The 27,096-nt window shown below is 41.3% G+C and overlaps 2 protein-coding genes across 4 annotated transcripts in view; one reads left to right on the forward strand and one right to left on the reverse strand.

Annotated features, from left to right (window-relative positions):
- HDDC2 (HD domain containing 2) overlaps positions 1-3,493 on the forward strand; it is a 10,864-nt gene extending 7,371 nt beyond the window's left edge. The window contains exons 5-6 of the mRNA XM_009325679.1: positions 1,973-2,111; positions 3,343-3,493. Of these exons, the coding sequence (XP_009323954.1) occupies positions 1,973-2,111; positions 3,343-3,437 (234 nt within the window). The 3' untranslated portion in view covers positions 3,438-3,493. The remainder of the gene's footprint in view (positions 1-1,972; positions 2,112-3,342) is intronic.
- Positions 3,494-6,272: 2,779 nt separating this feature from the next.
- The window catches only part of TPD52L1 (tumor protein D52-like 1), a 41,970-nt gene continuing 21,146 nt past the window's right edge, over positions 6,273-27,096 (reverse strand). The window contains exons 3-7 of one of the 3 annotated variants that reach the window (XM_009325639.1): positions 25,019-25,120; positions 17,912-17,926; positions 15,117-15,155; positions 12,431-12,491; positions 6,273-8,010 (exon numbers count right to left, since the gene is read on the reverse strand). In XM_009325639.1, coding sequence (XP_009323914.1) covers positions 7,879-8,010; positions 12,431-12,491; positions 15,117-15,155; positions 17,912-17,926; positions 25,019-25,120 — 349 coding nt within the window. In that variant the 3' untranslated portion in view covers positions 6,273-7,878. Of the gene's footprint in view, positions 8,011-12,430; positions 12,492-15,112; positions 15,156-17,911; positions 17,927-25,018; positions 25,121-27,096 lie in introns of those variants that run through there. The other 2 variants (XM_009325640.1, XM_009325641.1) reach the window with 2 other exon arrangements.

Here is a 27,096-nt window from a genome sequence, read left to right on the forward strand (position 1 = left end):
GACTGTATTGGTACTCTGCAAGTGTAGTGTAGGGGAGAAAGGTAGCAGAAAGATGCCCCCGATGTATTTTCCCTTTATAACTTAATCCAGAATACGTTTGAAAAAACATTGACGTAAATGAGTCAGCACACTTCAGCTCTGTCCTGCTTTTTTATTTTCAAGAGCAAAAGCATGGGAGTAATTTTTAAAAGACAGACTGGGGTGTTTGAGAGACCAGTTACTGTTTTTCCAAAGTGTGCTGTTATTTCGTGCTCTTAAACACCTGTGGAGAGGAAACAGTAAGCGTTTATTTCAGCACGGTGCACAGTTGCACATATAATAGCTGATGTTTCTTGAGGTTAACGTGAGCTGAGGTATGAATAAGATCTGGTGGGTTGTATGGCACAAAGAGGTTGGTAACAGATTGATACTCCCAATTAATTGCTGGAGGTGGGACAGAGCTTTACAAGCAAACAGCCATAGTTCTCCTTCTCCCGAAGTTCTCCTTTGTAATGCTGCCAAGAGTTTGTTCTCTTTGGTGGCCAAAAAAAAAAAAGAGTAGAAATAAGTAGATTTAAGAAAATAAGAAGTATTATTTAAACAATTTAAAGATGAGGCAAAGCTCAGATTGAAAGGAAGGTAAAAATGTTGAAATGAAATTGATGACTAAAATAATGATCAAAATGTAATTGAAAATTCAAAGCATTGTTCAAATCCAAATAGAGTAGTGTATGAATCAATCATGGCTATCAAAATCTGGATTTCTGACTTTCAAGGGTAAAGCAATAAGCATAAGAACAAACAGGTTCCTAATAGTGTGTCAGACAAGGGAATGGCCATGACGCTTATCTGAGCATCACTGTGCTGGAATTACAACCCGGGATCTTGCCACTGTGAATGACACCCACACCCACAGTTGTCATCTTAAGGTGCAGAAAGAGATGCCACGTTCTTTGGTCAGTAGGAAAAACTCTTCCTGCACTTGGGCTGCTCTCATCTGCAGAACTGCTGTGCATCGTGGGTTGTGTGGATCTGAAAACACAGATGGGCCCGGCGTGTACTTAAGCCTCTGGTCTGATTATTGGTGGTGTTGATGATGAATGGGGTCAGACCTGCCGAGGGTATCAAGGTGATGGTTACCTGCACAGAAAGAAGCCTTTTTCTGCGGTTGGTTTTGGAAGTCAGGAGAAGACCAGCTGATGAGACATCAAATACAATGCAGTAGATCTAGGAAAGAGAAAAGGAAATGGCAAACCCTTCTGCAGCCATCACTGGAAGTGAATGACGGCAAAATTGTTCAAGTTGGCTAGAAATGTGAATGACTCACAAATATATACTGACGATGACTGGAGAGAGGGAAAAGATAGCAGAGAGATTAAAGGACTTAAAGTTTGAAGGGGAGGAAACCCCTTAATGACTCCCCTCCCTATCTCCTAGGGGAGACATAAAGACGTAAGCAGCTCAGACAGATTAGGCCAAAGAGATTAAGAAGGAGTGACAGGAGAAATGTAAAGAACAACTCCTTATAAAAACAGCAAGTGGTGGAGAAAAGTGCAAAATAGGTCTTAAAAATAGGTAATGGTAGTGCATAGGCACACACTGTGGTAATTCACAGCCTTAGCCAGGCCTGAAAAGATATTTATATATTAAAATGTTGTTAAATGGAACCTATTATTTAACCTGTATATTGTGTAGGGTTGTCTCCATATCATCCCTGATTCAGCCAAAACACTTGGTATGTTTTTAAGGTAGACTATGCAAAAGAATTGTGTTCTTAAGTCCTATTACATTTAATAGAGATTTAGCACATACTTATTTCAAGTGTTTTGCTGAATAGCAGTCTTAAAAAGAGAGTGAAAGACGTAACTGTCGTGAATATTTATGGAATGGCTTGTACTAATGAAGAAAATTCTAGACATATATAAAGAGCTTCTAATACTCTTATTGTTTCAGAACAACACAATTTTTTTCTTATAACTAAAAATCTGTTCAGGAATATGAAAACCAGAGTACTGCAGAAGCCAAGTTTGTAAAACAGTTGGATCAGTGTGAGATGATACTGCAAGCATTTGAGTATGAAGAGTTGGAAAACACACCTGGCAGACTGCAGGATTTTTACGATTCAACTGCTGGTATGACATTTGGGCTTTTTTTTTTTCTTTCACAAATGAAATGAAATATATAAATTGCCTTTTTTTCTGATGGGCGTTCAGACCAAGTGAGAACTAATTGTTTTACTCATCACTTGAGTACCCTAAATATTTTGGGGGAAACTTACTGCAGTGTGAACATACATTATTTTATTTGTATGTATTGAACCTGAATCTCATTTACGCCAAGTTCCTTTTACGTCACTTTGGACACTTAGAGAGAGGCCCAGCTTTCGTTACACTTGCATGTGTTTAAGGATCTCCCTCTACCGTCAGAGGGGGTATAGAGGAGGCTTCATTCTTCACTGATGCTCTGACAGCAGCTTGTTTCTACTTTGTTAGTGTTTCATGAACCAGTGAAGTGGAATTTGTTATCCCTACATGAGCTGCGGTTTTGTGTGACCTGCCCAAGGTGCACGTGAGAACCAGCTCAGGGAAATGTTTTAGGTGCAATTGTATTACTTTTTATTCTATCCACAGCTCTTCAACCTTTCCAAAATAAACTGATAGTGGAAAGGAAAAACAGGTAAAATAATAGTCTTTATTATTTTAGCAAGGGAGTTGAACACCAGAAGAGGAACTGTGACTCCAAGTCATCCTATCCTGGGAAAAAGCTAGGGACAGACAAACTCGGGGAGAGGACCAGAGATCACCAGACACAGTCCCTGACAAGTCCCACTTATACTTTGGTGACTCCTCAGGGAAATAAGCAGCTCTCTGAAAAATGCAATAATTTGATTAGGGAAGAAGGAAAAGAAGGACATCATCAGCATAGCTGGAATACCTCGTTTTCTAATTGACATCTTTGCCCTCCTACTAGAACTCAGTAACGTAAACTAAGCTAGCGTCTCAGTAGAGCCTAGAGCGTACACCCTACATGCAGCTATAATAGGGGTGGTTTCCTGTAGCTGGATGCGTAGCACGGGATTGTCCTGGTCAGGGTGCGTCTTTTTTTCAGCTCTTAAGTGTCTTAGTAGAGCATGAAATATTTCTATAAGTTTTTGGGGAAAACTAGCTGTAATTACTCTTACAGTTACTCCATAGTTCAAGTAAGATGGGAGTGCTCTCTTTCTTAAAAGAATAACTTGGTGTTTATTTTGAGCCTAAAGCAACGTCACTGCTAACCTTTCACTGCCAACCTTTCACTGCAACCTTTCACACATAGGAAGATGAGAGCATTTTTAATTAACTTTCCCTTTCTTTTGTTTTGCAGGAAAGTTTGTTCACACAGAGTTACTCCAGCTTGTATCTCTGATTAACACAGAAAGGAATAAAAAAATAGCTGCTACATCTCATCCGCATTCCTGAAATGTTCCTAAATGCTGTAGCTGTAATAAATACTTTGTTTTATATTCTGTGCATTATTTTTCCTTCCATAACATCACTAATTCTGCCAGCAGATTTTTTCCTGTGCGTTCATTGCTGAGAATCCCAGGACCACTCAGATAGGAGCAGGTAGGATAGTTACCTCCCAGATTAGAGGTTGTGTCAAGGACCAAATATTTAGAATGAGTTTGTTTGGGTTTTTTCTTTTTTTTCAATCAGCCTCTGATTGATGCAGTCTCAGTTACAAATAGATTCTTCACTGGGGAAATTCAGGTAGGTTTAAAAATTAGCTGATTGCAATCTGTTCAGGTAGTGCACTGGCTGGGACAAGTGGTCTTGTTCTGTGACTTCTAAGTATGTATGGATTTAAGTACCTTCTATATCAAATGGGTTAATATCTCTTCACTGTGCTACACAGAAGAGAGACCAATCAGTGCATTTCTCTAGAAGCTCTTGACAGAGCCAGACTTAGAGATGAGATTTCTTTGGAGTGCGTAAGCCTCAAGAAGCGATGGTGGATAAAACTGGTAATCTCATGAATTACATTTTCTCAATAAGTTTATTGTTTCACACAGTTTCTCCACTGCTCGTGTGTTGTATCAGGGAATGGTGCTGAGATTTCCGTAAGGCCAGTATTCCTGACTCCCCCTCATCCCAGACTGGCAATTTTACAGACTCTTGCACAGGTAATTGGTAATCCCAGAATAGCCGAGGTTGGGAGGGACCTTTGGAGCTTGCGCAGTCTAACGCAAAAGCCTGCACGCCCATGTAGAGCTGGCCGTCCCGTGCTAACGCTGTTACGTGCTGGTACTGATTCTGCTCTAAATGACAGTTTTTAGCGGAAGTAATAATACCGATGTAAAAGTACAGTATGGTTGTCAAGTAAAGCTGTACTTTAAGTGGTGGTAAATGCCTTAATGAGGCCAGTCTGCGCTACTAACTGTTGCGTCATGTGTGCAGCTGGAGATTAGGGCGATGTCACAATTGCCACATAATGAAAGTTTGCACATGGAAAAACGACATGGTAGAGACCTGGAGCTAGCTTCTCTGTCTTCAGCCTCATGTCAAATGAGGCAGCATAAAAGTAAATTCAATTGTCATCCCCTTTAAAGGTAGGTAATCTAGCTGAGCACACATCTTCGGGCACCGTGACTCCAGGAAGTGTCTCCCTCACGCAAACCTCGGGGGCCTGACAAGCTCGTGCTGCGTTCTGCGGCTGGTGCCTTTGGCAGAGGCAGAGAGCGCTGTGCAGAGCCGCTGGGAGCTCTTGCCTTAGCGGCCGGCACAGCGCACAATATCTGCAGAGCGTATTGGTCCGGGTGAGACGTGGGACGCCTGCTCTGCTCGGGGAACCCCACAAGGCAGCAGCTGTGCCCTGTGGAGACCCTGGAAAAACGAGCTGCGCTTTACTGAGCGATAGGAAACTGATCAGTGCTTACTGGTGGCCGACTGTCATGCTGCAAGGGTGATGGAGTGGGGCCCGCTGAGCTTTGTCCAGGGCCCATCGTTCTTCAGCATTTTTATCTACCAAGATGTGTTCAAACCAGAGTCTCTATTAGTTTGTATCGAATGCCAAGCATGAGAGAGGTGCAGATGCAGAAAAGCAGCCTTAAGATGTTTGATAGAAACGCAGCGCAAGTGCCACCCCAGCAGGAACAGTGGGTTCCTCCAACGCAGCAGGAAGCTTTACTGGCTGGCAGTGCGCGTTTCTGCAGGGGGTCCAGGGGCGGAGCGCTGAACCCCAGTCGTCAGTGCAATGGTGCAAGAAAGGTAAATATCCTGGGAAACACATGGTTTGAGTGTGCGTGGTGTGGGGTTTGGTTTTGGCTAAGGAAATCCAGCAGGTACTTCGTGTAGAATTACATTCCCTTCTACTCGCTGCGGGTGCAATTGTGTGTCAGTTTTGGGCACTGCATTTTCACAGAAATAGGAGTGGGCTGGAAAGAGACAGGAGGAGAAAGCGCGATCGGAAGGCATGAGCCGCGATGACAGGTTAGCAAACAGCCTGTGGGGCTTCAGGCTTCCTAATGCAGTACTGAAGTGCACTGTCCAAGTGTCGGAAAAGTGTCCTAGGCCCCGGACATGCCACCCACGAGAGGAAATCTCCTCCTCCCATGTCTTTCTCCTGATCTATTCATACCAGCATTGAGCCTACACATAGCGGCAGCTGCTGTAATGACAATAACGTGTAAGGATTTATATGGAAGAGAAGCTTGTCTGGCCAACCTACCTCCACTAAGTCATACTCACACAAGCTCTTTAAATTATGCTCTTAACAAATGTAGTTAAAAGCAATTTACTGCTTTCCCTGAAGCGTTTTTCTATGTGTGCGTGTATATACATACATAAACATAGAAATAAAAGGAGGTCTAAATCAGCGTCTCGTAGAAGGTGGCAGTGCTGGGACTCCATGTTTTAACCTCGGTTTGGCTGCTGGCCCTGCTCAAAAGAAGGTCAACGGTTTTAGACCTAGAAGGTGTTTTCTGCCACGCATTTCACTTTTACTGAACTTGGTTCAATTATTTTTCTCCTTTGAACCTCAAAACTTTTGAAACTTTGGCGGCAGATTTCCATGGGGAATTTCAGGTCCAGAAGGGACTGAACAGATTTTAAAAACTGTAGGAAGGGCAGGTTATGTTCTTGCAACTTACCTTGATACTCTGCTGTGACACAGCAAGGCTTAGGGATGCACAGTAATACCGGTAAATACACAGAATTAAAAAGAAAACATCACAAAGTGTAAAAGAGTAAGAGAGAAATTTATTTTTAAGAATATCAATAACTTCATTTACACAACCTAAGGTGACCATTAATATCTTCTTTATTTAAATAAATACAAGTTTATGCACAAAACCACAAAATAAGCTAGCAAACAGTCACAAGAAAACTGTACTAAAACAACCTAATGAAATTTGCTTCCATGCCAAAATCACAATAAAGAGGCATTTGATATAAATGTCCAAAGTTAACTTATGTCCAGTAGAACATTATGAAAGGACTTCCAACTTTGTAAAAACTGTAACAAAAGCCACATAGAAAAAAATCACTTACAGCCAAGTTTCCTCACAAGCTTTTAAGCAGTCTGCAATGTCAAACTCACTAACGCTGATTTGAAGCTTTGGCTTACGCTCAAAAAATGCATCCATCCTGAACGTAGCCAGACTGTTTTCTACACTTCATCGATAAAGTTGTGCTCATCTCAGCCTGGCGAACTGAGTAATGCAACATGCAGACTGACACGTGCTCACTAGACAGCAAGATAGTGTCACAAGCGTGCTGCTCTTTTCTTAGAAAAAATGTGAAAAGGATGCAAGAAGGCATGCTGAAGCAAAGCTGAGAGACGACTGGCTCTTGGTGATTAAGCAGATATAATGCGGTTGGTGGAATTACGTCCTGGAGTGAAGCACGACAAAATTTGACACCAAAAGTGAAGCACCTACTTCATCCTGTGTGTTCTAAGATACGGGGGCTTATGCTAGCAGCTCTGAAAGGCGGACTGAAGGCATGGGCTCTCTAACCTATGGCACAGCTTAAGCCAGTTGTTGGGTTTGTACTCTTTCACTTAAGGCTGTATCGTGACCGAGGCTCATAAATTTACCTTCCCTTATTTTTGAGGGGAAGATATGGAAGCAAAATTATTAGAAGTTCCCTCTGCTCCGCTTCCCTTTGTAATCGACTTACACTGTCAAGTCTTATCAAACCACAGAGCAAGCAATGGAACGTATTTTTAAACTGAAGCTTTTCCAGCTACAGTGATCATCTTAAATCAGCAGCTGTGATCAGTTGTTTCTATATGAGCAGCTGGGTGTCTCTTCCTGTCCCCCTTAACTCTGCTGACTAATGGGTGGAGGGCAACGCCAGACTGTACCAGTGAAGGAGAAAAAACTTTTTGTGACAATAAGTGATTTAATTCCGTTCGTTAGGAAATATATCGTGTACAGACGCTCCTGAGCAAAGGGCACCTGGTATGGCTGGTAGACAGCTGGTATATGGACTGTTGCTGGCAGTAGAAATCTTTGCACAGCTCTAAGTCCATCTGTCTGATGTGGCACTGAGAGGGGAGTTGGAAACCCACGGATAGAAAACAGTAAACTAAAAGAAATAAGAAACAGAGACTGGGAGATTGTTGGAGGGAAGTTACGTGAAAATGAAAACTATTTTGGTCACTTAACATAAAATTTAAAGCATTGTAAGTCAATGACTTGCATGTGGTTTCTATGGTGTATGAAGTACCTGATGATAAAATGGCCCACCCAAAATACAAATAGAGAGAGGAAACGTTTCTCCAGCACAAGGCCAGGGAGGCAATTTTCCAAAGCTGACGAAACCTTGTTGCACGAGCTGGGTGGCGAGGGAGGTCTAAAAATCACCGGCTGGGCAAGTCTCTGAAGAGAGGCATGTGAGGCTCCGGAGGGCCTGTGGTCTAACACTGAAGCTCTTCTTCGCTCTCCGGGAGTCGAGTGCCAGCGAGGGAGCTCTGAGCGCTGGCGTGGGCTGTAGAGCTGAGAACTTCTTCAAAACTGCCCCCTGTGTGGCTTGTCCCACCAACCTTGGTCTGAAACAAGGCAAAGAAAGAACAGCAAGTTCCTCTGCTCGCACTGTAGCAAGTCCCATTTGCATTCCACCCCATGGCCATGGAGGGCTGGGAACTGGGCAAAGCAGGCAGAGAACGTGTGGGGTTGGGTTTTTCTTAGAACAAAAGCTATAAAACCAGTCAAATAAAGCAACCCCTTTCCTCCCTCAGTTTCTAGACTTCTAGGTTGCAATCATAAAACCTGCCAGGGGCATTTATCACACGCTTAAAGGAACCAGTCCCTAAGTAGATGCCAGGCAGGATCCTAGATCCTGCCAGTAAACTTGGTGCGGTTCCTTACATGAGTAGCTTGCACTGATTTCACTGTTTTTTCCCGTTCTATGCAGGCTGGGTAAGAGATGGGTATCAAAATGAACTGGTTCATTTGCTGAGTAAAGTGGCCCATCCGCCAGCAATGGTAACACAGCTGCTCTCAAAATACATAAACCGTACTGGGATTTTGGACGGTAGGAGGAATATAGCAACCAAAGAACAAAACCAGCAGCTTGTCTCCCTTTAGGTACTTGTAGCTACCCAGACACTGATATATAGAACTGCCCACAGCATTTCATGTGGGGAGGGGGGGGGAAGAGATAGCAAATTACATTAATGAAACATATGACAATGTGCTCACAGGTCATCTACTTTCAAAATGCTTCGGTTTGCTGAATTTGTAAATATAAGTATTAAAAATAAAAATCAATATGACTAAGCCTCTGAAATAGAGTTTTCCTAACAAAGACAGAGCTTTAGCTAAAGATTTGGAAATGGTCAAGACTAAGTGACGAAGAGACAAAGCTGTTTTGACTGGGTTGTCTTGGTAAGAGAACGTTCTTTTGTAGTTTGGCTTGCTGATATGCCGATATGCACTCGAAGTTGATTCAAGCCTGAAAACAGGGCAAAACCTTCTACTCCATCCTAGAACGGCAGCAGGACTTAAAGACAAGCTGGCATTTGTCCAGCCTGTCAGCCACTGAATGCTTAGGAAGATTATTTTAATTAAATGCAATTTGTGTCCTAAGTTTCCAAAGGGTTAATCCTATGTAATCCTTTGTTTCATCAGCTAGCACAGGAGCTTGCCTAGCTTGAAAGTTCAATAAAATAAGGTAGTAGTAGGCTTGATATTTGCTCTGACAGTTTGAGTCACTGTTATTAAAAGTTCCCATCTCAAGAGGTAAAAATCTGTACCCAGTCTAGTGGGTTGTGCCGACTTTCAGAAAGTATCGGTCCATCACTGTTTTTTGCAAACAGCAGTACGAAATACATGTATTGTTAAATGTTGGTAGGCCCCGAACTTGCAGTGAAAAGGCAGCTACTGCCTAGTAAAGCTACTATTAAGTTTTCATGGCAAAACTCATGACTTTTATTTGCCAATTAAAATTCTCAAAAGAACATTGATTCGGACTGATCAGAGCGATTGTGAAAGTAGACTATTCCTGCGCTGTTTCAAATGACTCAGATAAGGTGCATCTGAATTTGGACACCTCGAAATCAGAAACATTAATGCAGTTTCATTTTCTATTTGCTTTTCTGCCTACTCTTCCATCTGAAAACAAGAATGATGTCACTTTACTGAATGCCTCTGGCCAATACCCCAGTGTTTGCGCAAACATTCAGTTCATCGGTGTTCTGATTTTCAGAAAAGTTGAAAAGGATGAGGCACCCAGGTCCTGCTGATTTCCAGGGGAAGCTGAACTAATACACTCTCCTAAGAAAGCTGCAACCCAAAGTCCAAATTCCAAGAACAAATAAAATCCAATTTGAAATTGACTTCTGAATGTATGAAAACTGAACATCAGTTTTGGCTGACTACAGAACATTGTAGGACCACTGAAGATCTGTAGCTAATATGGGGGGTGGGGGGAAGATGATAAGGCTACTGCTGTTCTTCTCTTTTTTCAGAAGCCTCTCTGGGAAGTTCTCCACTTTTTCAGACCACAACAGGATCCTAGAATTGAAGGGACAGCCTATGATTTCTCCCCCTCGTCTTCCTAATCTTGCAAGCCTTGGAACGGAGGTAGGGAAAAGGAAGAACAGTACTGAGACATTCCCAGTTGTCCACAGCCTACACTGGTGGCACCCTAGGTCCATGACTCCAGCTTCCTTTCTCCATTTGCACAAAGAAATGAAAGAAAGAATGAGAATACAGAAAGAAAATGTTTCAGAAAATGTCAGTGGGTTTGCCCATAAAGATGGACAATGAAGGTTTGATGGGATGTGGAAGATCACTTTAGACTCAAGACTTTTTGTTTTGTCCTGCTTAATTAAAGATTCTGTAAAGGATGGTCTAAGAGCACTCTGACACGATAGGCTAAGAGCTGGCATGACAAATAGTCTCCTCTAGAAGAACGTCTTTGCTTAATCAGCGAAATAAGATCAGGCTCCTCAAGCAGATCACTGTGAGAAGAAATGGTCTTCAGAGCTGTGCAGTTTGAACTGACTTTTCCTCTTTCTGAAGGACACACTGAGGTGACTGGAAACGGACACCCCTCCCTTGATGCAGAAAGGGCATCGCTCACATTTGTCCTTTACCCCGCAAAGCAAGGCGAAAGGCTTTAAGCTGTTCCTCTCACAGGTTGGCCTAAGTGTAGGAAGAATGGATTTGTGGAGTCTAGAGTAGTCTAGAAGCAAACTTGGGAGCTAGAAGTACTACTGAAAGCCCTGAGAGTAGGTTTAGTGACTAAATGACTAAATGGGTACAAAAAGTGCTGTACTTCTCCAACTGGTGAGTGGTGAAAATGCAAAAAAAAAAAAAAAAAATCCATTTCAGACCTCAGGTGTTCCAATGAGCTGCATCCCTTATCTAAATGGGGAAGGAACACAAAGGAATAAGCAAACGATATGCTTGACTGCACCAGACAGGCATTCAGACCTTCCAAGCTGATGCACCCCACTGCACGAATGATTTTTCCTACAGTGAGATTGAGTATAAAAAGCATTTGCAGCTAAGGCGAAAAGAATGAATAGGAAAGTGTATACAGGCACTGAGCTGGGGCTCTGGAGGTCTGTGTTCCATTCTAGCTCCTTGGGCTGCTCCTAGTCTTCCCTGGGATGCTGCCTCCCACCTGTGAAACTGAGATGATGTTTCCTTCTCTGACACAGTGCAATGGAGATGACATTACCCTACACAATCATGACTTAAAGTTGTCAGTTAGCCTATCACTAAATAAATGTGAACACTCTAAATCTGAAAATGTTAGAGCAACTCTGCATTCTTTGACGGACATGCTTTTTTAGAAACATAAAAATAAATCAAGCTCTCTGCTGCTTACTTTCCTCAGACACTGACTGGAAAATTTTATGTGCTGTATGATTTCACAGTGGCATGGAAAAGACAGACCTTCCCTGTGCACCTGCTGCTTCAGTTCTAGCTGTAATTTGTGTTTTCTGTAAAACGGAATGTCCTTCTGTCCCAAGTGGAAGCCCATTTTCTTGCCTTTTTAATGCTTTACAAGTTGTAACGCCCTTTGACATTAATCTAGTATTTTCAGTTCCCCCTAAAATGAGGGGTGATCAATTTGGCCCTTGTCCACTGACAGACTGTACTGGGAATGTGTTGGAATCTTTCTATCGCAGCAAAGTAAAATGCCATTTTATGAGCACACTTGGCTTTATCTGATGTATAAAAACCATGAGGAGACAAACCCTCTTGTTCTCCCCTTGAATGTGCCTTTACCATGCAGCAAAGATTAGCTCACTGCAAATTTGCCATGCTCTGTCATGCTGAACAAGAACTTTAACAAGTGCTACTAGTGATAACTGGTAACTTTGCCATCGGATCTTCCTGTCCCACAGCAAATATGTCAATATAGTTTTGAAATTTGAGAGGAAACACACCTGCATTAAAGAAAGTCGACTTCAGTGCTAAGAGCACACAGGTAGTGTGAATCACACCTGAGTTACACGACAGCTCCCGCCAGCTGAATAAGGGGCACTTGGTGAGTACACCTCTAATATTGGAAGGAGTGTAGCTCAGGGATGGAAGTTCACTCGGCAGGCACACGGCTGCGTCTGTCTGGCAGGGCACAGCACAAAGCTCATGAGGCCACCCTGCTTTCAAAATCTGACCTTGCATCTGCAGATGGCTCTGCCTTGCACAGCATAATCAACCGTGATCACACCTTATGAGATGTCTCTGCTTTCCATTTTAGTATGGCCATATTTTTGGCATTTCTGAGACCTCTTGCTTACTCTGGCAGACAACAGAAGTAATTTCTTAGTAACAAAGCAGAGAAAGACTGTTTCTTTGCACAGTGCCTTCATTTTCTATTAGTGCTCTTGCAGTTCTGTGAAATTCTTGACAGAACAGCAAATTCAATTGGTCTCCTGTACAAATGATAGGGACAACTAAGCTGTCACACTTCAACACGCACGGCCATGTAACTCTGCCTCTAACCTTTACCTTAAGGCTTGTGACAGTGGTCTCAACCTTCTCCTCAAACGATTTGAAAGTTGGAGAATTCCTAGGAGAAAAAGAAAGGTGAAGGAAGGAAGAAGAGTCAGTTCCAAACGTAATGGGTAACTCCACAATTTGATCAGTTCTTACCAGGCAACAATGCTAGGACAGAATGAAGGCTGGCTGGCAGCACAGGGCTATAGACTGATAGAGTATGAACAGTCACTTGTGCTCTGTCAGTCAAATCCAATTACAGTAATCAGAGGAGTATTTTTTGGCTACAAATTTGCAAAAGCAGAACCTGCCTAGTAATTGAAACTAAACAGTGACTGGCCTGCCTACCCTCAGATAGGTTTATCGTGTTCTCAGAAGAACAACCGGAGAACGCTGGCTGTAGTGCTGCATTTCTATGGTTTTATCCATTTGTGTTGATGCTGTAAAGAAATTAACACTTTTTTCAGCTGATGAGCAAATTTATAATCTACATAATTAAAAAGATGACAGTTTAATGTCCTGAGGCTAGGATGAAGGAGATTAGAACCACGGAGGAAGTGGGTCCCAAATGCCTTTGAGGAATCCTGACCCCCCACTCCATAATTTTGTGACCGCAGGTGTATCCTGCTGCTTTCAGAGACAAAGACTTTAATGAGACTGTGTTCCTAGGGTGCCCCTCTGACAAAGCTAAGCTTTTCTCTGCCTTTCACTCCCTGTAGAACAGAACACAACACTGTTTTTGGGAAAACTGTGAGTTGAACATATCTTAAAAGAATTAAAAAAAAAAGGCAACAGCTGTGATTTTCCTTCTTAAAGCAAATCACATACTTGGTTTGCTGGCTTGCCTGACAACCTTGTTCTTTTTTTCTTTCTCCAAAACTTGAAACATAGCTTCTCCCTCATTTTAAATGCATTCGATTTTTTATATTTCTTCCTGCTAACGGAACATACTGACAAGAACTAGTATCTGCCACGTAATATTATGAATATAATGCATATGCTGTTCTAAAGTGAGAGTATGGATCCCCATAGATATCTGTACTCAAGTTGCCCCTCAGTTGCTTAGCTGGATATCTCCTCTCCCCTTTTCGCAGCAGCCTCCCCACTGCTGATAATCCCTGTCCCATGTAGGAAGACATGCTAGAAGCAGGCAAGGTGGAGGGAGTACAAAAGCTTGTCTCCTCCTCCAGCAGTTTAGCCCGCACAAAGGACTTGGGCAAATCTACAGTGGGTGAAGGGGACCTTCTTCTGGTTCTCTGCCCCTTGCTTGACAACTGAGAGCTCAATTATAGCATACTTTGTGCTTCATTATTAGTGAAGACTCTGCAGCTCAGAAACTGTTGTCCAGCAGGGTTCCTCTTTCACTTTCTTCACCATAAGAAACAAAGAGGTGACAGGATCTCTCTAAGCCCAGTGCAGTATAATGAAGCAGTTACTTAATCGAGTGTTTAGTTCTTCACCTTTTTTCCACCTGTCTATTGTGGTATATCCAGAAAGAGATTATAGAAACTACCACCACCGAAAGCGCGGGGTACCTCCTAACAACATGGCCAACAGGATGTACTAAAAACACTACATCCATTTGTTCCTACGTGGAATAAAACATAACAGTGATCTTTAACCATAACGGAGGGTACCCTCACAGTGGAACAATGAGGCAGAACCACTTTACCCTGGCACGTGCCCATGCCCCTGTGTCATCCACAGGGAAAGGCAAACACAAGCAGGAGCCTGCGCTTCATTTTGCAAAGCGATGAAGCCAGTGGCTGCTAAAACTTTAGTGTTCCAGTTCATCCTCTTTGCACATTCTGGGAACTTACCAGGAGCATGATAATGGCCTCTATTTCTACAAATACATTTACATAATATCCCTTATCAGGCTAAGTTAAACTGACCCGAATTTAAGGAAAGGGCAAATGAAAGCCAGTTGGAAAAACAATGCAGATTTACTTTTGGTTTCTGTTAAATAGGTGACAAACTTTTCATAGGTCAAAAGGAGAGAGAAATTGAGTTTTATAACTAACATTTGACCCATAGGTCATGCTAGTGAATGCTTGCCTTAAACTATCCACCTGCTGAAGTTGAATAAATTAGTATCCATCATATGGCTAAGAGATTTGTTTTCCCCACATGCTTGGCAGGGAGTGGGGATATTCATATATTTAGAGGCTGAGGGGGTAAAAAGAAAGCTGGATCCTAATTTTATTGAAAACAGCCAGAGCTTTACTTGAACAGACATCAATATTTGGCTGCAGTCAAGTAAAGCATGAGTATAGCCATTAAAATATTAAAGCACTCATATAAAATCCCTCCACAGGAGCATGAGCCAAAGCCTGCTGGAGTGGAAAGCATCTCTGACGTTAATGGGCTTTGGATGACAATGTTCTAGAGACAGCAAAACAACTGAATTTCAGATTCAGTAATACAAACCCGATAACAATCAACTACCCAAATACATCTCAGAACTGCTTAGTTTACTCAAAGGCTTGTACAAGAGATTAAACAGTTAATACAATTAAAAGGAAAAAAAAACAGATGGCCTGTCCTGCAGCCCTTATCTACATGAATAACCTTAATTGATTGAAGTAGGACTATTCATCCAACTAAAAACTGCAGGATCAGGATCAAAGTATGCAAATCCCCCCTCATTACACTGTTGAACATCACCATAGCAAATTGAATATGGGTAGCATATTACCTCATCGCAGGCATGCTTATGGAGTGGCGAATAGAGTAACTGTGGGATGAAAGCAAAAGGTAAGGCAAAAAAGCTGTAAAATCCAGTTTGCGACATGATTATAACATACAATTTTTATTTTTTTACATTAACTTTAAATATATATGTATTTTCAAGAGTGCTGGTACTCTCCCTCTCCTGATGGCAACAGCTTGTCAAACTCACCTGTGAATTCCAGCCCACTTTCAGCACTGAAGATCTTACCACTACATTCTCATGTCAACTGATCAGCAATTTAATAGGGCTCAAAAGGATGATGCAAAACAGTTCCTGGCAATATCCATTTAAATGACGCAGACCCCTGCTATCTACAGAGACATGCAACATGAGACGGAGGAACAGAGAGCTACCTCGGTGTTCCGCAGTGACAGACGACGAGCTCTGTGTTGGGTGAGTACAGTACACCTCAGGTTTGTGAACACAGACAGAGCTGGTTCAAGGCAGTAGGTAAGTAGGCAATTGCCTGCATTTGTTGCACGTGCGATGTACACAGGCCAAACAGCCAGTGCTGGCCCCCAAATCGTATAGGCTCCTGCACAACAGGCTACCTAAACAAGAGGTTTCTTTAACCAGAGAGGCAGCTCTCTCAGCTGCAGCAGTTGCTGTCCCCATCTCTCTAGGACATTTCACCTCCTCCTTCACACCTCAACACTACCAAGGGTAGAAAGCTGTTTTCCACAGCTCTCATCCAGCTTTCCTTGCCATGCTTCCCCCGTCAGACTTCCCAGCAGCAAGAGTATCAGAAGGCTGGCAAGCGGAGGATGGAGCCTCTGCATCACTCAAAGGTCCCCAAATCCTCTTGCATGCCTTCAACCCTGCAGGTGGCCACTCACCCTAACTGCTTGACTTACACTAGCCACATTCTCCCACCTGAGCCACCAAAGCCAACTCTGCTATCACATCATCACCTATTCCCTACTGCTGGGAAGCATCAAGCCTGTTCTGAATATGAATCTTTATTTGAAGTGTAAGAACTGTGCATAAGTACATTTAGATCTGAACATTATAAGTAAATTGTGCACTGCAAGAGTATGTATTGTTTCAAAAATTCCTGCATGGCTACTTTCAGTGCTGACTGACAGCTGCAGACCGGTCTGATTGAGAACAGCGAGAGCTGAGCTTTCAGGGACACCAACATTTGGCTGCAATCAAGCAAAGCATGATTATAGCATTAAAAAATGAAAGCTCTCATATAAACAGCACGTGTTTGTTCTAAACTATACGAATTTAGAGCAGCACTGTGTCCATATACACACAATATTTTTGTCCATATTTTTTTTTCCAGATTAAAGATTCAGAAATGGGGCCCGTGGGGGGGAGGAAAGAGCTATTTGGCAAGCAGGTGGGACAAAGAGATTTTATACGAACTGTTTGCTGTTGTGTATATTTTAAGGCTTCTGCTAAGCTCAGATAGACAAGAACTGGGAGCAGACAATGCAAATGTTTCATGTTCAACTTTTCACATCATTTTTAAGACTTACGAAAGATTAGCCCAAACATTTCACAAGTGCAGCAGATCTTTAACAATCCTAGTTAAATTAAGCAAGCATGCTTGCCATTTTAGTCTTGTAACACATGACAAATAGGCAAAAATAAGAATTTGGAAGTATTTCAGCATAGGCTGCTCCTATTCTAATAGCAAAACATTCCAAATACAAAGGTTTAAGTAAGAAGATTACATTGTGCTAAATTAAATTCGCACAGCTGAGAGATGGCATGTGACAGACAATCTGAATACTAAGTGCACATTTCACTGAGTTCATCTTTTAATTTCTCTAAAGAGGTAAGGATGCCAGTTACGGGAACAGTGACAACATCTTCTTTTACTAGAAGCCTAAAACATTAAGCTTTTTTCAAGACACACGTCTGTGACAGTGATCAGTGCAGAGGCAGAGAACAGAGATCCTTCCTGACAAAGGTTGCTAAACATTACATTCTGGTTCCATGTCAGAGTGAGATAGGAAGGTCAATCTATGCCCCATTTTTAAGTTTTCTCAGTGAAGTAAGAGTCCATGTTGGATTACTTAGCTGAAGAGAAAAATCATTGAGCTGTCCTGTGCACTGGCGATGCTACAAGGCCAGAGGGGCTCTAGGGGATTCGGGGCTGTTCAGCCCCTCTGCTGGGTGACCTGACGTAAAGCCAGACCGCTTATTGAATCTTTCTGCACACATAAAATTGTTTTATAATTCATCATACATTGAAGTGCTTTACAGCATCAATAAATTCAAGCTCTAAATGTAAAGAACCCTTTTAATCATGTTGAGAACTTGGCCTACTATTGGAAATTTCCCCAGGACTCAAGACTTTTAAAGAGTCACCATGACCACTTCATGACTAATATTCTTCTGCTTTATTGAAGAGGAGGTACTTAAATTCTTTATACAATCTTTATAAAACTCTGCTGGCTGAATAGAATTTTTATGGAGCACTTGCTGTTTATGTTCCAAACTCTGACAGAAAAAGATGGTTGAGAGAATGGGATTATGTATAAATAGGTTTTCCTAAGAGCAACATCTTTTGAATGTGTACATTATTTGAATTTGAGACTAATCTAGGCAAACATGCTCTAGCCACTTAGTCCAGTCCTTTCCTCATTATACTCACCATGCTGTAAAAATGAGGCATTACAAGGTAAGTAGCATATGTTTTTATCATACATAATGATGCTGAAAGAAAAGAGGTTACTGCATTACATTACATCAAACAAATCCTGTCAAATACAGAGGCAGTATTCAAGGAGAGCAATGTGTCTTACCCAATTGAATGCGATCTGTGGTGGATGCACAAGGAAAGAAAAGCAAAAGTTAAAAGTATTACAAAAATGTAACAAAAATATACATATATATCTGTAGCATGTCAAACTGCCCAAGGAGAAAAATAAAATAATTTGCATTCAAATCTTGATGCTGGAATTCACACTAGAACGTGGATCAGTTGAGACTCCTTCACAGCAAAGATTTTCATACACTCCTTCACTATGCAGTCACCTATTCCGTATGCAATGAAGAACGGAAGTTTTGTCTGCTAAACTTTGTGTTCTCTTCATTACATCAGATTTAAACAATGCTAACTGGTTTCCCTCCCCAAATCCTACCTTAATCTCGTTAAAGAGAAAGTATAGGTGAAATGGAATTGTACATGTATATCAGTAGCAAATGTCTTTTTTTCCCCTCTGGATTTCTTAATCATCTCTGAGTTGAGAAGGGTATGGAAAAAATAAGGGCCTTTTAATTCCTAAAATGACATTTTTGAAAATACTTCTTCCTTGTTGAAAGCAATACTCGGAACACTTTGACACTGTTTTCCAGCTCACGAGAAACTTAATTAAGGCAGCAGAACTGGGAGAGGCACACTGATATACAATATTCAAAGGATGTCATTAAGGTTCCAAAGTTGAGAAATGATGAGGCAGACAGCCTCTCCTTCATCTGTGTGTTATTGATGTAGTCTTTAATTACAGACCACTTCAAGGGAACACCTGCCTCATGCAGTGAGCCAGATAGATGGTGCGCACTTAATGAACATCTCTTCAGTTCTTATTTTTCACATCCTTTTTCAATGTGTGGTGTGATGCATTATTTACTGCACAATATTCATACCTTGCTCTGAAGAAAAGCATTGATTTCTTCAGGGTTATTTACAGGGCTCATCATCATGTATATTGGTGCTTCTCAAACATTCATGGACTTATCTTCACAACACATTTCTGCTTAGACCAGCTTAAGTAATACTGTTGCCATACATAGCCTCCTTTTACTACCTGCTGGTTCCCAGTAACAGCCACCCCCTTCTCCATGTTAATACAGATACTTGTATAGCCCTATGACAGAGAAATGTGTGTTACCCGAGAGCTCTAAAAACCAGGACAAATGAAGGGGCGAGTATCAGTAGAAATGAGAGAAAACAACTGCTTCACCCATCAGCAAAAGAAATGCTTATGAAATTACATTCTGAAGCAAGACAATATTATTATTTCCTTTATAGGGGATATCAGAGACACAGACGTTTAAGAATGGTAGTTTTGGGTGTGACAGCTACAATATTTCAAGGAATTCAGCTCCCAATCAGTTCAGCAACAGTTTTAAGTGCCCAGAACATCCCTAGATCACAGAAATCCTGGAAATGCACAGCAAAAGGTTGTGCAAAAACTGCACCACTACCTCCACAACAACAAAAAAACCCCAAAAGGCACAACAATAAAGGCACAGCAAAAATCAACTCCCACAGCACTAAAGCAGATTAATTATACCTGAGCCATCTCCAACAGATATGGGCCTAACCTGCTTCTAGAAACCTCCAATGAGAGAGATTTCACAGCCTTCAGAAATAACCTGTGCCCCTGTTCAGCTTTATAGCTGAACGTTTTTCCTGCTCTCTCACATTAACTTACTACATCCTCCCTCTTCTTTCATTATTCAGCCACTTTTGTCTAGTATTCAGCCACTTTTGTCTAGCCTAAAAGCCAACTTGTTCAAACACTCACACTGGTTGTATTTTCTGAAGCTGATTTTTTTTTTTTTAATTTTTCTCCCCATTCCTTCCAGTTCACCTGCACACCCTTCCAAGGGTGGTGTCCTCGCACTGGCCCAAATACTCCAGTTGAGTCCTCATCAGAGCTGAGCAGAGCAATTCTCTCCCAAATCTTATAGACAACACTCCTGTAAGACTTGCTGGAATTAAGTATGCATTAGCAATGATAGCATGACAGCATTAACTCCTGCTGCATTTGTGAGCCAGTAGCCTAGCACTTGCGAGGCCCTTATCTGCAAAGCCACTGCCCAGCTGGCTGGGCAGTGCTCCCCATCTCTGCTTTTGATTTTTTTTCCATCTGTCAATAAAGCAACTTACACTTTCTTACACTGAATTTTATTTTATCATTTAAAATAAATTTGAATTCTAATCCTGCTGTCTAAAGTGCTTGCATTCCCTTCCAGTGCAGTCATCTGGGGATTTTAAGTGTACACGATGCCATCATCTAAACCTGTAATGAAAATGCTGAAGAGTAACAGACTCAGGACAGATGCCTGCAAAATCCTGCATCATGGTGAGCTACTGAGACCTATTATTTGAAAATAATTTTCAACTCCCTATGCCCTCTTCCTGCTAAAGCAGTCACACCTAAACTGTTTTCCTCTAGTTCACTTACAGGAGCGAAAACAGTATGGACAGCCTTATCAAAGTCAAGCTCTATCACATCTCCTGCCTTCCCTCCGTCCTCTGTGACAGGTGCTGTCAGTTCAGGATAATTGTTCTTGACAAACGCTTTTATGTATTTGCCATCATGCTATCTTCTAGATGCTTAGAAAATAACAGGTTAATGCATTCCCCCAGTATCTGCTTTGTATTTCCCAGGACTTCCCCTGCCCCTTTCCAGAGGGTCTTAATTTGCCTCTTCCACCCCTCTGAGACCTCATGTGCCTTCCTTGCGGATTCCCGTCATCTCTGAGGGGCACATTCAACTGCCATAGTCACGCCCCCAAGCTCTCCCTCCCTGCAGTTTTCTGTCTCTTTCCACATGTGCCTTCCAACTCCTGGCAGGAATGAGGCATTATATTACCTTTATTCATCTTTAGAGCTAGCTCATCCCAGGCACTGAATTTGAAAGGGGTCTGTGCGATCACGTAATTAAAGAAAATGTACGAGACAGTTGAATGAAGGATGTATAAGCAGTATAACTGCTGACATCCTAATTTGCATGCATGCCTTTGTTAGCTTAATCTTTAAATGCATTTACTTGTGTAGTCGTAATGTATGTGGTAGCATGCATGTAGTAGTGTAGTGTACGTAGTTTCCTTTTTTTTTTTTTTCTTAAACAAACAAAAAAATCAGAAAGTCTCCCACTTGGTATCACAACTTATTTCTAAAAAGGCCAACAGCAGGGCTGAAACTCTTAGAACCACACAGACAGCTGCACAGCAGTCAAGCAGTATTGCATGAAAAGATCCCAGCTTTACCAGTATGCAAAGGAGCAAGTGATAAATACCCTCAACTTCGTACCACATCTGTGCTCTACATGGCAAGAGCCATGTTGAAATGTCAGTCTAACCTCTACTTCTGAGAGATCTGAGCCCATGCTACTGCCCTGTGAGTGACCTGGGACTCCCGTCTTCCCCTTTGCCTTCCTTCTACATGTCAGAAAATGTTAAAGGAGATAATATGAGTTGGGGGTGGAGGGGCAACAAAAAATCCTGATGGCATATCAATTAATCACAAGAGCTATTCATGAAGAATCTATTATCTTAATATATTACTTGGCCTGGTTTGTATCCCAAAGTAAAAGTATGTGTATACTGGTTTTATACACATTTCTGGTATTTCTATTAAATAGAATGCATTACAACGGTAAAGAGACCCTACAAGTGCTAATAATTAATCAAGAATTTAGAAGATGTAAAATGCTAATGACTATTCATGCACAAAATGAATTAGAGAGTTGTGACACTGGGAAGCTGGGCGTGGGGATGAAAGAGAAGCACAGCAGCTGCATGAAAAGCACTTTATCCCAAAAGGGTGGCTTCTCTGTTCTTTGGGACACATGGAATTTTGTCATTTTTCTTTCTTTCTTGTAGATTTCATCTTCTGGAATTCTAACACAGCAAAATAGCACATCCAGGGGAGTCTGTCTGGCCTGTTGCTGATAGATGATATTTTAGTAAATATTTTTAGAGGTAATACAAGATGAAATATCTTTCAGGTTATTAATTAAGACCCTGCATCTTCAGAACAGAAATATATGTGTTTCATGTGGTGCTCTGTACAGTTGACATAGCAGGCAACCTGGATAGCAGAGTTTTGTTTCACAAAGAAAGCAGGCTTCAATATTTAGAGTCAGGCTGACTAAAAGCCCTTTCAAAATCACCATCGCCACAGGCACGGGGTAAAGGCCAAACACACCAGACTGCTGAACATACTGGGAATTATGATGATCATCTGGATTTTAGAAATTAGTTTCAAGTGTCTGCTCTGAATGAAAGCAGAATGGGGATTTGCATTTGGATGCCATTGGTGACTATCAGCCTTAATGCCTAACCAAGAGAATTAAGCCAGAGTCTGATGGTTGTCTAAATCAGCATTATGGGAGGGGGCGGTGATTATCCATATACTAGATCACTGAAATAAAATGATTTGGATTAGCAAAAAAGCAAGCAAACAATGAAGCAAAGAATGCAGGCCCCCTTACAGCTTAGTCCCCCAAACATGGCTGGCATTGGAGCAGGAGAGGGGAAGATTTTTAAAACCAGGTCATTTAAGTGATAAGGTTTACAGTGTGACCCCACACAGAGCTGCACCTGCCTGAGTTGAGCCAAGATCTTAGGCCAGCTTTGCTGCTGAGGGAAGCATACTGACCATTACTCCAGATTTAGGATGTTCAGCAGATGCCATGCTTTATGTAACTATGGGATACTGGCTATACCGCTTGCCTCTTCATCATCAAGGTTCTTAACAAACTCTCAGGAGAGGTTTATTTTTTCTCAGGAGAGTTCCTGAGAACTTAACTGAAAACAGTAAGCATCCACAAAAAATGGCAGTGCTGGTAGTTCATATTTTCCTGAAAAATTCCCAACCAGGTTCCAGGTAATCATTTTGATCAAAGAAAGCTACTAGAAACAAGCTTCTCGATTAATCAAAATGCTTATGGACTTAGCCTCTGCTTTGACCCCCTGGCTAAAGGGCTAATGGGATAAATACCACCCATCTGCTTCCCAAGCGCTATTCAGAAGCATGATCACCATGGGGGTAGGGGTTGATACTGATAGGTAAGACGAAGGAATTTGGTAACAGTGATTAACTAAGGGAAATATTAAAGGAAAAACAGGCTCTATTACAGTGAAGACATTTCTGCCTTTGCAGTTTATCTCACACCCTATGCAAAGCACAAGCAACAGGACCTGAGAAGTAGTGAATTGTTAGAGTCATCCTTCCCTCTACGATCAAGAGCCAGTGTTCAAGGTATTTGCACACCAACTCTCTGATCACTGCTGTAGGATCTAAAGCATGGAAGCAGCAACAGGACCTACTCACTGAGCAGTGGGCTTGTCTTTGTTACAGGAGGAAGTGTTAGGAAAGAACAGAAAATTAAACAGAGGATATGTTGGTGCCACATGCAGCACACGCATCTCATGCATTTCTCAAAAATACAGAATACAACTATGCATGCATGGAAGGCAGTAAGAATAAACCAAGGTAGGAAAAAGGCTTGTGAAAGCAACTCATGCAACTGGAGCCTCAGCCTGCAAAAGAGGGAACTGAAGTGAAATACGATAAAACCACGGGAAATCATGAGTGACATGAAGGACGGCAGAAGGACTACACTCACTGTTTCTCATAATAGAAGAGCCAGAAGGCATCAAAGGAAAGACAAGGGAGACTCAGAATAGGGAATGAAAGAACAAACAAATAAACCGCACACTTCTTTACCACATAACTATGTGTTCATCTGGGGAGGCATGAGGTGTAATGAATGTCAAAAGCTCATAAAAGTTAAAATAAATTAAAAAAAAAAAAAAATTCATGAAGAAAAACCCTTCAAAGACTTTTAAATGAAAGCTCAAACCTCTGTTTTAGAAAGTTTTCAGCTCTCAGATTGCTGAATGCTAAAAAAATGTACTAGGAAAATGTAACTGCATGCCTCCTTATTCTTATATCCTTTTCTAGGCATATGCTACCTATGGATGTTTAACTGTATCAAGTCAAACAATTCTTACTTTATGTTCATAGCCCGGTTGCAAGTCACTCACTAGATTTCCATTTTAAATGCAATGTGGAAAAAGACATTGTAAAGCAGATCATACAGTGATGAAGATTTTCCTTCTTTAGTTTCACCTAGAAAAACAGTAGTACTTCCGTAGAGGGTTTATTAAGCTGTATGTAAAAGGTAGGTATAAATGAGGGACTCTAAAGATTTCTTAAGATTCAAAGTAAAAAAGTGACAAAAATAAGATTTAGCTGCCAAGAACTATGCTTCAGCATTTGCAGCAAAAAAACCCATATATATTTGAAATACTGTAAAATCGATTCACACAGATCTTAGGATATGGTTACCTCATACATTACAAAATGACCAAAAAAGTGAGTACATACCAATATCTCTAATAAATGAGACCCTAATTCTGCAGCTCAAACAATATAGAGTTACCCTTGTCCATTTATTTCATCACAAAAAATCAACCCCCTAAAACACCTGAGAAAAAGTTCTGTAATCCTGCTGCCAAGCTGAAAACTGAAGTGCTGGTTTACAGTGTACAATTTCTTCATTTATGCTCTCATTCTGAGGAACTTTAAGACCAACACTTTTAAACATACATGAACATATAAAGCCTGACATTTAAGTTGCAGCTAAGTGACAGTTCTCCTAACCTCAGCTCCTGTTACTTTCATCATATGTTTTTTACACATACAACTGCAGAACAAAACTTTGCCTTTGTACATCTTGAAAAAGCTGATAAAAAATAGCCTGAAATATTTTTTTGATTTCTCTTTCCACAAGCAGCTCCAAGGCAGGCTTGTTTTCTTCAGATGATGTTGGTCTCCAGAATCCATGTATGAATAAAATTGGGTTAATAAAGATCTAACAGCAATTTTTTGTTCCACTTTACTTGTACATTTCCTTGAGCTTGTAAAGTGATTCCAAAAGGATTTCAAATTGCAGTTGTTTTTTTTTTAAAACAGGATTCAAATAAGAATTGTATCTTCATTCATTGTTATCCCTTCTTTTTGGTTGAAACCATGAATGCTATAAAATACTCTGACTACAAAGTACTTGAGCCTTTAAAACACTAATGTAGAAAGAAAAGAAGAGCTAACAGGTGACTTATACTTTTTGTCCTCAAAATAAGACCAGAGAAGCAGCGGATCCCTATACCTCATATCGCCGAACTTCTTGCTGATAGCAGTTCCTACATTGCTGATAGCTGCTGTTGCTTTTTGTCCTGCATGGCTCAGGGTCTCATGTGTTTTCTTGTAGCTGGAAACAAAAAATAGAACAGGAATAGTGATAACTATTAAAAAAGAGAGGCTAGAATCCCCTACAAATAATTCCCTTCTCCCTTATTTCCACATCTTAAAGTCCCATCCACTGAAAGGTTAAGAAACATAACTGTAGCACAAAACAAATTACAAAGATGCCCGCTTCTACACAGCTTCCTAAGTGCAGTTTAATCCAAACATGAGCAAAACACGCTCCAGAGCAATCCTTCAATATGCCTCTCCCCCTTGCAGATACCATCCCCTGGGCGGGTCAGTGCAAGCTGTTTAGAAGTAGAATGCAGTGATTTGTTGAATACCTGTTTGATACATTTTCTGTAAATTTACATCAAATAAGCATTCTCGCAGCAGACACTGACTTGGTAGCAAAATCTGCTGTCTAAAGCATAGAAGAGAATCAGGACATAGAAACGCTGCTCTTCCACACATATAGATATTAGGTACATTTAAAAGATGCACTTCAAAATGATTTATTGATATTTCAAATTAGACAAAACTGATTGACTCTGTTTCCATATGCTTCCATAATTTTACTTTTTTTAAATTTCTTTAAAGAAAGAAGGTTTTGGGAGAGAGAGAAAGATGAAAAAATCTAGACAGTGAATGCATATTCTTAATAGCACTGAATCCTTTTAGAAGGCACTCATTCCAGGTATAGCATACACATTCAAACACAGAATCATCTTAATTTACTGATTCGGAGTATGTGCTCTGACCCACATAGACCGTTCAGTACAGTTAAGCTGCATTCTCAGAGTAATCAATAAGCTTTTCTGCACAGATGCTTTTTTGCTGAGTAAACTAACTCCGAGCATGTCAGAGGCTTCATTCCAAGTAAATTATCTGATACTCCCAGTGACGCAGACAAGCTCAGAATTAGAAGTACTGACCTAGTAACAAAAAGAGAGCACATTATAATCAGCCTTGTATCCTGTGGTGTGCATTGGCAGACAAGAACTGAAGAAACGATCATGAAAAATTCAGAAATACAATTCCACTGGTTCTACTTCTCCTTTGAACTAAATCTGTAAGATTGCAAATGTGTACCAAAATACACTGGAGATTAATAAAAAAATCGCACCGCCTAATTCCGGAAACAGAGTATTTTCTTCTTACTTTTAGCTATATGAAAGCAATAGAACTTTGTGGAGGCAGGAGGGGAAATAAGAAAAGATTAACATTTGCAATACAGCACATTGGATTTTATGCTGGGTCCTTTTAAACCTAGTAGTACCTATTGCTGAAAGTCCTCTGTTGAGGACTGCGTTTTACAAACCGCAGGTTAGAAGGCAGATGCCAAGTAGTGCTCTATTCTTTCAGACAATAGTCTATCAACAATTAATTTTTCCCAACCCAGATACTTTAATTTTATGTTCCTAAGCCACAAAATATCTTACAGACTACTGACCTAACAACTTCTAAAACTGCCAAGTGAAATGGCTCATTCTGTGAAGGTGCTTTTCTCTGTTTTCACTGACTAGCAAGGCAGTCCGCAGGGAGCAACCTAGACCAGGGTACCAAATTTCTAGAAAACTAGAGTTAGATAAGCTGAATCAATTACGTGTACAATGTTGAATGCATTGCAACAGTGACAGAAGGAGCACAAATTATAATTAGAAAGGTAGGACATCTGCTGGAAATACAACACGGCAGAGAGGAAGCAGTCTAGGAGGTTCCTGGAGTGTGTGGAAGACAACTTCCTGACACAGCTGGTAAGTGAGCCTCCCAGGGGAGGTGCCTCGCTCGACCTGCTGTTCACAAACAGAGAAGGACTGGTGGGAGATGTGGTGGTTGGAGGCCGTCTTGGACTTAGCGACCATGAAATGGTAGAATTCTTGATTCTCGGTGAAGTAAGGAGGGGGGGCAGCAAAACCGCAACCATGGACTTCTGGAGGGCAGACTTTGGCCTGTTCAGGACGCTGGTTGAGAGAGTCCCTTGGGAGACAGTCCTGAAGG

This window comes from Pygoscelis adeliae, unplaced genomic scaffold, assembly GCF_000699105.1.
Source record: "Pygoscelis adeliae isolate BGI_AS28 unplaced genomic scaffold, ASM69910v1 Scaffold54, whole genome shotgun sequence".
Classification (NCBI taxonomy): Eukaryota; Metazoa; Chordata; class Aves; order Sphenisciformes; family Spheniscidae; genus Pygoscelis; species Pygoscelis adeliae.